General features: G+C 36.3%; 1 protein-coding gene and 1 long non-coding RNA gene across 2 annotated transcripts; both read left to right on the top strand.

Moving 5' to 3' along the window:
• Positions 1-5178: 5178 nt before the first annotated feature.
• Positions 5179-15503, top strand: LOC116711557 (B-cell receptor CD22-like). The gene is made up of 7 exons (XM_032550893.1): positions 5179-5309; positions 5387-5632; positions 6737-7036; positions 13036-13296; positions 13513-13600; positions 13679-13709; positions 14431-15503. The coding sequence occupies exons 1-7, from the start codon at positions 5282-5284 to the stop codon at positions 14482-14484; spliced, it is 1008 nt and encodes a 335-aa protein (XP_032406784.1). The 5' UTR covers positions 5179-5281; the 3' UTR covers positions 14485-15503.
• On the top strand, positions 8866-10673 carry LOC116711574 (uncharacterized). Its single transcript, XR_004337267.1, has 4 exons — positions 8866-9095; positions 9314-9401; positions 9479-9509; positions 10025-10673. It is a non-coding gene; the product is annotated as an uncharacterized LOC116711574 (long non-coding RNA).
• Positions 15504-15509: the final 6 nt, after the last annotated feature.

Consider the following 15509-nt stretch of genomic DNA (forward strand, 5'->3'; position numbering starts at 1 on the left):
TGTATCTGTCAAAAGTAAATATCCAGTGTTCTGAAACTGCTTTTTTTTTTTTGAAGGATAGATTGCAAACTGGGACCAGTGAGAACATTCAGAGCTTTTTTTTACCCTGCTATTATAAAAAACGACAAGAATTTGCAGTAGTGTCTCTTAAGAAAAGTATCAATATTCCCACATTCCTTTGCTTTGAGTGTCCATGTAATCAGATATGACTGGTTTGTAGGGAAATACTTTCTACACGGCATCAGCATGGAGGGACAGGAAAGCTCTCAGTATCTGACCGCTTTAACCATTGCCCCTTTTATCTGTGTTCCTCGCCTTGCCGAGCTCCAGCTGGGTGCCGCTGTTTCCTTCAGCATTTTCATTGGCACAGTCCACGGCCAGAGAGCACTGCACCGCCTGCAAAACAGGAAGAGCAGGCCGCTTTCAGACAGAAAACAAGCCGACGCGGTTTCCAGAAACACCAGGCAGCGAGCGGAAGGAAAATGATAACGCTACATTTCATCTGGTGCCCGTTTGGTGCCTGAGCGTGACTGAGTTTCATCCTATACGTCGTCGTGAGAGAAAGTCTCTCCGCTGGCTGGAAGCTTCCTCTTAATGTTGATCATTCTTCTCGCTCTCCATATGTGAACTGCCTTCTTGTAAGGTTACAAGATTGTGATTCCTGATGCTGTTGCTCACCTTTTTCTTGGCCAGTAATTCTTTGATCGGCAGCTAATATTTTAGTGCCTGTTTCAGTTACTCCAAGCAAAAAAAAAAACAACAACCAACAAACAAACAAACAATGAAGTAATTGTAATGTATAAACTAAGCAAATAAAATCTCACAACCAAAGTTATTTATTGTGAGGAAGTAAATGAGAAGAGTGAGGAACATCTTTGTGGCTGTGACTAAAAGAAGTTGGGTGTGAACAGCAAACAGAACGAAACGCTGCAGACACTTGGTTTGATCAGGAAATGAAGCAAATGCTAAGAGATCTTACAAAAGAAACTCGGACAGACATTTGGTTTCTCGGTTACTTACGTTTTCGATTTATCAAGAGAGTTACCTTTGGATTATTTAATCAGTTACACGCACAGCGACTTTTCCTAATATCAAACTTGCATATTTGAAGTCAGCCCAGCTATTTGGACACATGTATCAAAAACTGTCTTTCTTACTTTGCTTTTTTTTTTAGTAGATGTGTGAGTGGAAATCTAAACCTCCTTCTTTAAAAAAACAATCTGCACACACACACGAGATTGTGCACTGTAAAAATGATTGTGTTGAAGTGCAAAGGGAAGTAATACCCGGTTCTACTCTTCACTGTCATGCACTTTGTTCTCTGGCAAGCAAGGAAGGATTAAGATTTAGTCTTGTACATCCTCCTGTTTCAAATAAAGAGACTGACAAAAAGTCTTCCTCTTTTTATTGTTCTTTCTTCGCTTTATAAGTAAAAAAAAATAAAAATAAAATAAATAAAAAATAGAACGCAAACTGTAAAGCTGTGCACTATGTCAGTGGAGAAATAATTTTGTGAAATCATTTCAACAAAACCATCTAAAAAAAAAAGGGACGACAACAAACATATAAAATGAGTCATGTACTGTAAGTTGACATGAGGTCACATATTACCTGTCGTTGAGATAAGCTAGGTTCATGTTTTTAAGTTCCTCTTGGCCCATTTCCTTTCTGGTGTCTTCAATAAAGGCGTCCAGTGTTGGAAAAAAAAAGCACAAACTTGATCCGACATGTCGGCTCCTCACGACAACATGAAGAATTGCTGCTGTTTATTATATGAAAGCGTCAAAAGAAACTGGGAGCTCAGTTGTTGCTGAGATGGAGACAGGAAACATGATGGACCTGCGTGAATTATTTTACTGTTGCAGAAGAACAAAAAAGGCACTGAAGCATCCTTATATGTGTAGCTATAAGCTCGATTTTAATTTCATCAACCCAAACATTACATTTTTACTTGACCATATTGTCGCCCGTGTGCCTTTTACCAAACTCCAGCGGAGCGTTGATATGAGTTTCCTTCAACAGTGGTTTTCTCATCGCCACTCTGTCATACAGCTTTGACGTGTGAAGAGCCTTTAACTGGTTCTGGGTAATAGATATCAGCCTTTCTCACCAGCCTCCTTCTCCTTGTGAGGATGTAATTGGCCTGATCTAAGCAGATTTACACATTAACCACTTTGTTTCCATTTCTTGATGATTGAGTTCACTGAAATCCACTGCCTAAGAATTTTTTTTTGTCTCCATCCCCTGACTTATACTTTTCAGTATTCGTTTTCTCTGATTTCCTTGGTGTGTTCTTTGCGGTTTTCATGCTGTAATGGTAACCGGGAATACTGATCAACCAGTGAATGGACTTTCCAGACACATGTGTCTAAAGTAAAAATAACGTCGTTTTTAAATTTCTTCTTTACAGCCAAATATGATCTTTGTCTTTGTTTAAAGTTCCTGGACACCAGTGAGATATGTAACTCCAATGTTTCATGAAGAAAAGTTATTGTTGGTATTCTGCAGCTGCTAATGAAGATACTATTTGCCACAACTATCAGGTAGCTCTATTTTTTTATCATCAATTTGTCAGCAATCTTTATACACTGGACATTAGAACATGTCCAGTGTAACATTGGAATCCCAAACTTAATATCCAAATCAATTAACTAATGTAAAAATATTAACATTCAAGAAAAAAGATTTTGAAGCAGGATAATAAATACAACAAAACTGGATGTTTGAAAGAAAATATGGATTTAGCTTTAGATAACTGTAAAAAACAAACATTTCATAGAGAACAGAAGCTAAGAATTTTTTGCATAAAATCCTCCACCTAATCCCTGTCTTAATATTCAAACTGTTATAAACACTCAACGGGCTTCGGTGAGGTAAAATAAATATTTAATCAAACACACCCTGAGAATCTAATTGTGTACCTGACATCCTTTTTTACAGAAGAGGAAGAAAAGCAGTTGCTGGTTCTCACACAGAGAAGCTGCTCTTTTGATTTTCTGTTCGCCAGGAAATATTTGCATATTTCTTCATTTGAAGCCAATTTGCTGAATTGGTTTAGTTCAATATTGATTGGGTAAGAACATCTTTATATCGTATGCAGTTTTTGTGACTTTAACTGAAAAAAAATTTAACTTTTGTTTGTAATATTAACTGAACATAGTGCGATTAATTTAACTTGACTTTGTTTTCAACAGGTTCTTCTGAAATCTTCTCCAGTTTGAGAGATGAAGGTCAATCAGAGTCTGATGGAGGCACTGAATGAGAACATGCTAATCGTCAACATGCTACTGAGTCTCTTCTTTCTTCCAGGTGAGATGTTTGCTCTGTTCCTTTCAAGTTGAGATGTAAAAAATATATTTCTAGTCTGACATATTTTATCTTGACATTTTTTAAAGGCTCAACTTGTAACATGGTACAAGTGAACTGGAGATGTTTGGATTATGAATTTTCTCTAAAGGCAGATTTTGCTCCACATTATGTTCATTTTCTGTCTGCTTTTCAGGTGCTTTGACTGTTTACTGTGGTGGTTATAATCCAGCCCTCAGGATCACTACACCAAATAACATGGAAGCTCTGATTGGATCTTGTTTGCAAATCCCATGTACCTATAACACAGATCATCCTGCATATAACGGCAGTAAAACTATGTATGGAGTTTGGATGAAAGGTGGTGTAAATCTTTTGTCCAGTCTAAGCTTTGTTATTTTCAACAGCAGTGGGTCAATTAACACCTATTCACTGAATATTACTGGAAACCTCAAAGAGAAAAACTGCACCACTCTGTTTCCCAATTTAACAACAAGTCATACAGACAAATACTTCTTCAGAGTTGAGAACGGGCCATTTAGAGCAACAGCTTGTGCTGATCCTCTTCAAATAAAAGTTAAAGGTAAGAGCATTTGTTTTGTCAATATACTAAATCAAAATCAAATCAAATCAAATTTTATTTGTATAGCACATTTCAGCAGCAAGGCATTTCAAAGTGCTTTACATCATTACAAACACAGAAACACAATGCAACATAGAATCAACAATCAAAACACGACATTAAGTCAAGTTCCATCAATAAATTTGTAATTGATTACATTTCAAATACAATTCTAAACAGGTGGGTTTTTAGTCGAGATTTAAAAGAAGTCGGTGTTTCAGCTGTTTTACAGTTTTCTGGAAGTTTGTTCCAAATTTGTGGTTCATAGATGCTGAAAGCTGCTTCTCCTCGTTTGGTTCTGGATCTGGGGATGCAGAGCAGAACCAGAACCGGAAGACCTGAGAGGTCTGGAAGGTTGATACAACAACAGCAGATCTTTAATGTATTGTGGTGCTAAGCCGTTCAGTGATTTATAAACTAACAACAGTATTTTAAAGTCTATCCTTTGAGCTACAGGGAGCCAGTGGAGGGACTTTAAAACTGGTGTTATGTGCTCTATCTTCCTGGTTTTACTATTGTGATTCTATGGTGATCTGTTTTATATATTAGGGACATCTTGCTGGTTTCCCTGTAAATTTGTAAAGCTAGAAAGTTCAAGTTTCTTTCCAAAGACTTAGAAAAATACCTTCTCTGTGGTTACTACTCAAACAATATAACCAGAATAGACAAATGAATGAAATTGGATTTACTATGGTGACAGGATGTTTTCCTTCTGTCTTGGAAGAATTTTTCTTAATTGTGGAACAATACATTTCTCTAGTTCAATTGTCCACTCTACTGTACAGTAAATTTGCAGCAAATAGTGCTTTCATGGCGCTTGGTGTCGATGTTGGACTTAAAGTCGTGTAAGTTGTGTCCTTGTCAGAGACACTTCATCCTCCTTGCCTGCTGCTGATGTTGTCCAGGACAGCTGTGGCTACATCAGTGTGTGAATGAAACTTTGGAGTCCTTTGGTCTAGATAAAGTGCTACAGAAGTAAAGGCTATTTACCTTTTGAACCTTTAGCAATTTATTTAAGAAATACCAATGTGTCTAAATATCTATTTTGCTTCTAAATTGTTGTTCTAATGTTTACATATAGATTCTCCTTGGAGTCCCAGCATTAATCTTCCCTCTGACCTGAAGGAGCATCAGTCTGTCACTGTAACCTGCTCAGCTTTCACTCCCTGTCCACAATCACCTCCTGAACTCACCTGGAATCTCCAACAAGACTCTCTCAGACAAACAGAGAAAAACTCAGATGAAACCTTTACAACTAAAATCCAGGAGACCATCACTCTGTCAGACACACATGATGGATACAACATCAGCTGTTCTGCCAGATATCCTGTGATTGGAGGAAACAAGACAGAAATGACAGAAGTGACTCTCAATGTTTCATGTAAGTGATCCTGTCAGCAGGTCATGGTTCAGCTGTTTCTGATCAATAAAGTTCATGTGTGTCTCATTTTCCTTCAGATGCTCCTAGAAACACCTCAGCATCCATCAGTCCATCAGCTTTGGTGTCAGCAGGTAGTTGGGTGGAGCTGAGCTGCTCCAACAGAGCCAAACCTCCACCCAGCTTCACCTGGTTCAGGAATGGAATAAAAGTGTCAGAAAAACAAAATTACAGCTTCAATGTCACTGAGGAAGGAGAGTTTTACTGTGTGGCCAAAAATGACTTAGGAAATGAAACATCGTCAAGGATCTGTGTCAGTATTAAAGGTAAATGTTGTTATTTCTCACTTCAAATCAATTCTGATTCTAGAAACGTAGATCAATAACATCAGAAGCAGTTACATGTGAGCACATAGTGATCAGAATCTGCTTGACCCCATATTTGTGATTTTATTATCCATTATCTATAATTTGCTCTTTTTTCAAGGTGTAATGGTTTTCCAACTTACACCTGCAATGCTTTGAAAATCAAGCATTAAGAGCACAGATTCAAATTTAATGCAGTTTTTCTCTGATCCACCAACAAATCAAATTAGTTTTAGATGGTTTTGCCATTACAATTGATATTTGACCAGTGTTGTTATCAAAAATGGTAGATTTTAATCTAGAAGAGACCAATCTATAAGCACAATGCCAGTCTTCTTTATCCATTTTTAAATTATATTGTGATGTATGTTAAAGGTCACAGTTTGTCATGCACTCAGCTGTGGTAAAGCTTTATTAAACAGGCTGAAAGTATCAACTCCAATGACATAAATGAGGATGTTTGAGGACCTATCCTGCAACCGTCTAAGCGTAAACCTGTCAAAAACATGGTGTTATTGTTCACAGTGAAGCAAGGTTCAAGTCAAAATAGATTAATGCAGTATTAACATAAAGAAAATAACATTTTCTAAACTATAAAACTTGTACATGTAGCCAAGAATATGTCAAATAACTTCTGAAGAAATGATTTATGGTGTGAGGAGACAAAGATTGATCTGTTAAGACACAATGAGGCTTTAAGAGCAAATTAGAGAGCATGGAAGAGGTGGCTTTATGGCTACATTGAAAGTAGCGTATTTCACAAAATTGCAAAAATAAAAACACTGAGGATATGGACTTGTGTTTTGCTGAATGTTGCAAATGTTTTTCTGAAATTTGTAAAGGAAATGCAGCTACTTATGCTAAATGCCTGGATTTTTGACACAATGTGGTGTTTCATCAGGATGATATTATTGAACTGATATGAAAAATGTTTTTTCAAAGGTTAACACAGTCTAACATTAATGATATAAAACATTAAACTTTTAACACTATACTTGATGTTTGTGTAAACTCCAAACCGGGACTTCCTCAAACTAATAATATGTTTCATATCTTATGTCCCAGATTCTCCTTGGAGTCCCAGCATTAATCTTCCCTCTGACCTGAAGGAGCATCAGTCTGTCACTGTAACCTGCTCAGCTTCAACTCCGTGTCCACACTCACCTCCTGAACTCACCTGGAATCTCCAACAAGACTCTCTCAGACAAACAGAGAAAAACACAAATGGAACCTTTACAACTAAAATCCAGGAGAACATCACTCTGTCAGACACACATGATGGATACAACATCAGATGTTCTGCCACATATCCTGTGATTGGAGGAATCAAGACAGCAGAGACAGAAGTGACTCTTAATGTTTCATGTAAGTGATCCTGTCAGCAGGTCATGGTTCAGCTGTTTCTGATCAATAAAGTTCATGTGTGTCTCATTTTCCTTCAGATGCTCCTAGAAACACCTCAGCATCCATCAGTCCATCAGCTTTGGTGTCAGCAGGTAGTTGGGTGGAGCTGAGCTGCTCCAACAGAGCCAAACCTCCACCCAGCTTCACCTGGTTCAGGAATGGAATAAAAGTGTCAGAAAAACAAAATTACAGCTTCAATGTCACTGAGGAAGGAGAGTTTTACTGTGTGGCCAAAAATGACTTAGGAAATGAAACATCGTCAAGGATCTGTGTCAGTATTAAAGGTAAATGTTGTTATTTCTCACTTCAAATCAATTCTGATTCTAGAAACGTAGATCAATAACATCAGAAGCAGTTACATGTGAGCACATAGTGATCAGAATCTGCTTGACCCCATATTTGTGATTTTATTATCCATTATCTATAATTTGCTCTTTTTTCAAGGTGTAATGGTTTTCCAACTTACACCTGCAATGCTTTGAAAAGCAACCATTAAGAGCACAGATTCAAATTTAATGCAGTTTTTCTCTGATCCACCAACAAATCAAATTAGTTTTAGATGGTTTTGCCATTACAATTGATATTTGACCAGTGTTGTTATCAAAAATGGTAGATTTTAATCTAGAAGAGACCAATCTATAAGCACAATGCCAGTCTTCTTTATCCATTTTTAAATTATATTGTGATGTATGTTAAAGGTCACAGTTTGTCATGCACTCAGCTGTGGTAAAGCTTTATTAAACAGGCTGAAAGTATCAACTCCAATGACATAAATGAGGATGTTTGAGGACCTATCCTGCAACCGTCTAAGCGTAAACCTGTCAAAAACATGGTGTTATTGTTCACAGTGAAGCAAGGTTCAAGTCAAAATAGATTAATGCAGTATTAACATAAAGAAAATAACATTTTCTAAACTATAAAACTTGTACATGTAGCCAAGAATATGTCAAATAACTTCTGAAGAAATGATTTATGGTGTGAGGAGACAAAGATTGATCTGTTAAGACACAATGAGGCTTTAAGAGCAAATTAGAGAGCATGGAAGAGGTGGCTTTATGGCTACATTGAAAGTAGCGTATTTCACAAAATTGCAAAAATAAAAACACTGAGGATATGGACTTGTGTTTTGCTGAATGTTGCAAATGTTTTTCTGAAATTTGTAAAGGAAATGCAGCTACTTATGCTAAATGCCTGGATTTTTGACACAATGTGGTGTTTCATCAGGATGATATTATTGAACTGATATGAAAAATGTTTTTTCAAAGGTTAACACAGTCTAACATTAATGATATAAAACATTAAACTTTTAACACTATACTTGATGTTTGTGTAAACTCCAAACCGGGACTTCCTCAAACTAATAATATGTTTCATATCTTATGTCCCAGATTCTCCTTGGAGTCCCAGCATTAATCTTCCCTCTGACCTGAAGGAGCATCAGTCTGTCACTGTAACCTGCTCAGCTTCAACTCCGTGTCCACAATCACCTCCTGAACTCACCTGGAATCTCCAACAAGACTCTCTCAGACAAACAGAGAAAAACACAGATGGAACCTTTACAACTAAAATCCAGGAGAACATCACTCTGTCAGACACACATGATGGATACAACATCAGCTGTTCTGCCAGATATCCTGTGATTGGAGGAAACAAGACAGAAATGACAGAAGTGACTCTCAATGTTTCATGTAAGTGATCCTGTCAGCAGGTCATGGTTCAGCTGTTTCTGATCAATAAAGTTCATGTGTCTCATTTTCCTCAGATGCTCCTAAAGACACCTCAACATTCATCAGTCCATCAGGTTTGGTATCAGCAGGTAGCAGGGTGGAGCTGAGCTGCTCCAGCAGAGCCAAACCTCCACCCAGCTTCACCTGGTTCAGGAACAACAAAGATGGAGCCACTAATGTGTCTGTGGGGCCGGTTTACAAATTCAACTCTACTGAGGAAGAAAAGTTTCACTGTGTGGCTACAAATGATCTGGGTCAACAAAAATCATCTGTGATTCTTGTTGATATTAAAGGTAATACATTAACTTACACACATCTTGTCATGTTCTTTTAGGATTTTAGTTTGTCTTGCATCATGTTTCAAAATTCACATTTAGTCAATTTTATAAAGAATTACTGTTAGTTCAAATTTTAGCTTATAAAGAAAATAAAATAAATAACACATCAAATTTTAAATATCTGCAGTAAAAAATAATTATGAGGATTTACTTCATTGTCTTTCTTGTTGCAGATGATCAATCATCTGAATTCCAGATCCTTAATATATTGAAGATCCTGGGGATTGTATTGCTCTGCACTAGCATCATCATCTTTGAGTGGTGAGATGCTTTTCTATGAGTTGATACTTTGCAGCTGTTGTTAGATGTTGGTGTTTAAATATTTTTTGTTCTTTCAGCTGGTTCAGATTCTCCAAGAAACCAAAGAAGGTAAACTAACGGAGTTGTTTGCATTGTAACACAAACAATGTGTTGCAATTTGTTAGAAAAGATTGTTCAGGAGCCAATATTTTATTTTATGTTTCAGGATTTTAGAAATGGTTAATGTGAAAATCCAGTGTCCTTATCATAAATCATAAATATTCTGCATATATATATATATATAATACTTAAACTTTTAAAATTAGAGGCTACAGTGAGTTACGTTCCCTCAAATACATCCATTTACTGATGTACAGGATCATTAGATAACTTAGGGCTGAATTTTACCCAAAGACACTTCAACCATGATGAAAGGAAGCTGGAATTGAACTCACAACCAAATTTCAGACGAATACCACAAAACTACAATTTACCATCTCATTAAAGGACAAATGTTGTATTTTGTACGTTTAGTTGGGAATCCAGTGAGACTGAAAGCAAAGAGACCAGCCTCTATTTCCTCTGAAACAGTTTGAGCTCAAGTACATTTACTGTAAAATAAGTTTTGTTTTTTCTCTACACAGGAAACAGAAGCGCCAACCTATGTCAACAATGCGATGGTTACTAAAGCATCATGAGCCACAAAAAGACCAAGAAGATGTCAAGGCCTCTGTCAGAGAGAGGATTTATTATTTCTATCCAATTGTTCAAGTTTGTGTCTCAAGAAGCTTTTTTCTATGTGCAAAGACCAATAGGTGGAGGTCTGGATACACTGTGGACGCGTCACCAGTCCATCACATCCCCATTCATTGTGCTTTAGAAATTACTTACTATTTCTTGACACTTATTTTTGCACTTAAGTTTGGTACTAATGGAGTATGCTAATGCTTTGTTGGATTGCTGTGTCAAAATAGAGGTCTCTTTCTATTTCAGGTGTAAAACATGCAATGTAAAATAAGATAATTATAATAACAATACGTATATACAGTATACTTCTGTAAAACAAGTATGAACTGGATGTCAGAAGCATTTGTTATTATTTCAGGCCATATTACCCCAAATTGAGCAGATGAAACTAAAATAACCTCACAGTTTTAATATTGTTTATTTTCATATTTTCATATCTTTTATTGTTATTAGTCACAAATGACACAACACATAAGTTACACAGATTTGAAGTCAGCTCAGCTACGTGAACACACGTATCAAAAACTCTTTCTTATCTTGCTTTTTTTAAAATCATATTTGAGTGGAGATCTAAACCTACTTCTTAAAAAAAAACAATATGTCCACGCAGAATTGTGCACAGTATCAATAAGTGCAAAGAGAAGCAATGGAAAGGTACTGTATACTCTTTATTGTTCTCTGCCAAGCGTGGAAGGCTTCAGATGTAGCTATGTATCTGCCTGTTTCAAATAAAGACCCTGGTAAAAAAACCCAAAACTTCTTTTTCTTGTTCTTTTATTCTCATTACGAGTGACAGAACACAAACTGCAGTGCTTCTCTAAAATGTGTTTTTCGCTGAAGTTCATCTTATGGATTTATTTACATGAATCTCACTTTAATAATTTGGTTTACTGATGACAACATACGTTTTTATCTGTTCAATTAACTTAAAAGTTTCAAATCTAACTAACTTCAATGAACTTAATTAACTTGAAAGGAACTTCTAATTTTGACTTTATTTGAAACAACTGAGTTCCCAACATTACCCAACATCCTTTTTTAGAAGAGGAACAACAAACACAGCTGCTTGATTTCACACGGCATCGGCACAGAGGAGTCTACATACTTACACATTCCTATATATTGATTGGGTAAGAACATCTTTACTTTACTGTGATTCTTATAAATATATATTTATGAAATCATGTTTGCGTGCTATGCCTCAGTTTGGCGTAAATAATTTTACTTGACTTTATGGCATGTTTTTATTCGAGATCAACCAGTCGACTTCTACTTCTACTGTAGGTAAGATAAGATCTTCTTTATTTTATACTTTACAATTTGTAAATTAATTCATTGCCAAACATGATGCAAACTTTACCTAAAATAGACTTTATTTGAAAAAAAAAAAAGACATGTAATTTTTTTTTTCTGACATCTTCTCCAGTTTGACAGATGAAGGTCAATCAGAGTCTGATGGCGGCTCTGACTGAGAACATGCTGATCGTCAACATGTTACTGAGTGTCTTCTTTCTTCCAGGTGAGATGTTTGTACTCTACTATTTGGAGCAAACACATGAATAATTTGTAGTCAGAAATGTTTGATCCTGATTTTGTTTAAAGGCTTCACATGTAACATGATAAAGCTGAACTGGAGTTTTTTGGATTATGAACTTTCTCTACACTTGTCTTGCTTCAGATTATGTTCATTTTTATTCTGGTTTACAGGTGCTTTGGCTGATTACTGTTTTGATTTAATACCAGCCCTCAGGATCACTACACCAAATAACATGGAAGCTCTGACTGGATCTTGTTTGCAAATCCCATGTACCTATGAGACAGAGCATAGTAACCACAACAGCAGCAGAAGTATCTATGGAGTTTGGATGAAAGGTGGCATAGATTTAGGGTCCGTTAGAAACAATCTTGTTTTCAACAGCAGTGGGTCAATTAACACCTATTCACTGAGTATTACTGGAAATCTGAAAGAGAAAAACTGCACCACTCTGTTTCCCAATCTAACAACAAGTCATACAGACAAATATTTATTCAGACTTGAAAACTATCCATTCAGAGCAACAGCTTGTGCCGATCCTCTTCAAATAACAGTTAAAGGTAAGAATTTTTGTTTTTGTTTTATTGTAGCATAACATTACATAATTGCTGCTCTGATGAATATTCAAAATACCCAGTCTTCCTCAGTATTTTATTTTAATGTTACAATATGCTTTTTCAGCTTAATGTTGTTATGAAGGTTCACTTTCATTTCTTTTGAAAGACTCTTCTGTATAACTGCTACACAAAGAATTTAATTATGTTTGGTACAAGCAACATTAATTAGTAATGGTGGATTAAAAATATCTAAAAAATATACTGTGTATTCAGTTTTACTCATGATAAATGCTAGTGGACCCATTTAAAGAACTTTTGGTTGAAGTTGAGGAAGATAGTGATTGGATATTTGTTTTTATTTTAACAACTGTTTAGTCATTTTCTGAAGACTGGAAGTTTTAGTTCATTAAAATATCTATCTGATGCGAAACTCCTAGATTCTCCATGGAGTCCCAGCATTAATATCTCTGGTGGTGACCTGAAGGAGCATCAGTCTGTCACTGTAACCTGCTCAGCTTCAACTCCGTGTCCACACTCACCTCCTGAACTCACCTGGAATCTCCAACAAGACTCTCTCAGACAAACAGAGAAAAACTCAGATGAAACATTTACAACTAAAATCCAGGAGACCATCACTCTGTCAGACACACATGATGGATACAACATCAGCTGTTCTGCCAGATATCCTGTGATTGGAGGAATCAAGACAGCAGAGACAAAAGTGACTCTTAATGTTCCATGTAAGTTATCCTGTCAGCAGGTCATGGTTCAGCTGTTTCTGATCAAGTAAAGTTCATGTGTGTCTCATTTTCCTCAGATGCTCCTAAAGACACCTCAGCATCCATCAGTCCATCAGGTTTGGTGTCAGCAGGTAGCTGGGTGGAGCTGAGCTGCTCCAGCAGAGCCAAACCTCCTATCAGGAGCTTCACCTGGTTCAGGAACTACAAACGTGGAGCCACTAAAGTATCTGTTGGCCAAGTTTACAGCTTCAATGTTTCTGAGAGAGGAGAGTTTCACTGTGTGGCTACAAATGATCTGGGTCAACAAAAATCATCTGTGATCCTTGTTGCTATTAAAGGTAATACATTAACTTGAACTCATCTGATCATGTTTTTTTTTCTTTTAGGCATGATTCTATTTGTTTTGTTTTCCAGATTTAACATTGAGTTATCTTAACTAATTAGTTCAAAAATTGGTTTACAAATCACATTTTAAATATCAAAACATTCAATGTGATGTTTTTTACAGTAACAAATAATTATGAGGATTTACTGAATATACTTTTTTGTTGCAGATGATCAATCATCTGAATTCCAGATCCTTAATATATTGAAGATCCTGGGGATTGTATTGCTCTGCACTAGCATCATCATCTTTGAGTGGTGAGATGCTTTTCTATGAGTTGATACTTTGCAGCTTCTGCTAGACGTTGGTGTTTAAACATTGTCTTTTTCTTTCAGCTGGTTCAGATTCTCCAACAAACCAAAGAAGGTAAACAGAGTTCATTCTTTGCATCCTAACACAAAAAAAAATACAAAAACTGTTCAGCACCATCTAAAATATATATGTCAGGTTTTATTAAAAACACTTTTATTTTATGTCAGAAGTTTTTAGAAATGATTAAGGTCAAAATTCTTAATGCATAGCTGATGAAGTTCGTTACCATAAATCAGTGGTGCCCAAAGTCTTTCCTCTCGGGCCTCCATCCTGCATGTTTTAGTTCTCTCCCTGGTTTAACATACCTGGATGAAATTATGGCTCATTAGAAGAACTAAGAAGAACATTAACTTGCTGTTAGTACCACAAGGGAGAGAACTAAAACATGCAGGATGCTGGCCCTCGAGGACTGACTTTGGGCACCACTGCCATAAATAGATATAAAGAGGCTACAGTGAGTTACATTCCCTCAAACACATCCATACACTGATGCACAGGATCATTAGGGTAACTTAGGGTTCAATTTTACCCAAAGTCACTTCGACATATGATGAAAGGAAGCTGGAATCAAACTCACAACCAAATTTCAGACGATTATCACAGAGCTACAATTTACCGTCTCATTAAAGGAGAAATACAGTACCTTGTGCTTTTAGTTGGGAATCCAGTGAGACTGAAAATAAAGAGACCAAACTTTATTTCATCTGAAACAGTTTGAGCTCAAATAAATTTACTGCAGGGAAGCAAAACACAAGTTTGTTTTTTCTGGCCACAGGAAACAGAAGAGCCAACCTATGTCAACAATGTGATGGTGACTACAGCGTCATGAGCCACAAGGAGACCAGGAAGATGTCCAAGGCCTCTGTCAGAGAGAGGATTTATTATTTCTATCCAATTGTTCAAGTTTGTGTCTCAAGAAGCTTTTTACCAAGTCTAGTTTCTCTGTCCAGTAATTAATGTTTGTGTTTCAATAAGTTTATTCCTATCTGCAAAGGCCAGTTGCTGAAACGCTGGATACGCCCCGAACGTTTCACCAGTCCATCATATCACCATTTATTGTGGTTTAGAAATCCCTTACTATTATTATTATTATTTCTTGATATTTTTGTCAGCAATTATGTGTAATACTAATGGAGTAAATACGAGTCCTTTTGTAGATCACTGAGTTATAAGAGATATAAAAATGTCACAAAATAAAGAGGCTGTTTGAGTGAAGCAGAACTCCTGCTGGATGTAACATTTCTTTGTGTGAATAGAAGTGGATTGTTTTTGAAAGTTATCTTTTTGATTATTACTGCTACATATTGCCATTTTTAACAGATCTTTAACAATTGCACTGGATGTTTTGGCTGTCAGCAAGAGGCGTAAAATGTGATATATTCCATAACGTGAGGTTGAAAAGCTGTAATCTTTGTCTAAGGTTTTTATTTCTCATATTTCCCTGAACGGGAATTTCAGTGTAGGATGTTGTACAAAGGATAGTTGCAGTTACAGCAACAGCTAACAGGTGTGGACACAGGATGATTTCTTCATCATGGTTTCATAAAGTTGTTGATGTGATACATGTAGAATAAGGTTTAGTACTCTTGCGTAACAGGAAGATTTCAAATAGTGAAACACAGGTTTCAGTATTTAATGTGCGTAGTTCTGAACGCTTCTGGGGTTTTTTTCTTGGTGTTTTGGTCTTGCTTTATATGTCCATCCCTTTCTTTTTACATTTTCGGTGTTTTTTCTACGTGTTTTCTTGTCTTCTTCTTCTTTTTTTTTTTTTCAATTTGCCGCTAAGATGTAATTCATTAGCTTTATCACTTTCTGTAAAGATTCTTTGAAACAATAAATAAAAATGATTCTGAG

Source organism: Xiphophorus hellerii, chromosome 21 (assembly GCF_003331165.1).
Source record: "Xiphophorus hellerii strain 12219 chromosome 21, Xiphophorus_hellerii-4.1, whole genome shotgun sequence".
NCBI classification, from domain to species: Eukaryota; Metazoa; Chordata; class Actinopteri; order Cyprinodontiformes; family Poeciliidae; genus Xiphophorus; species Xiphophorus hellerii.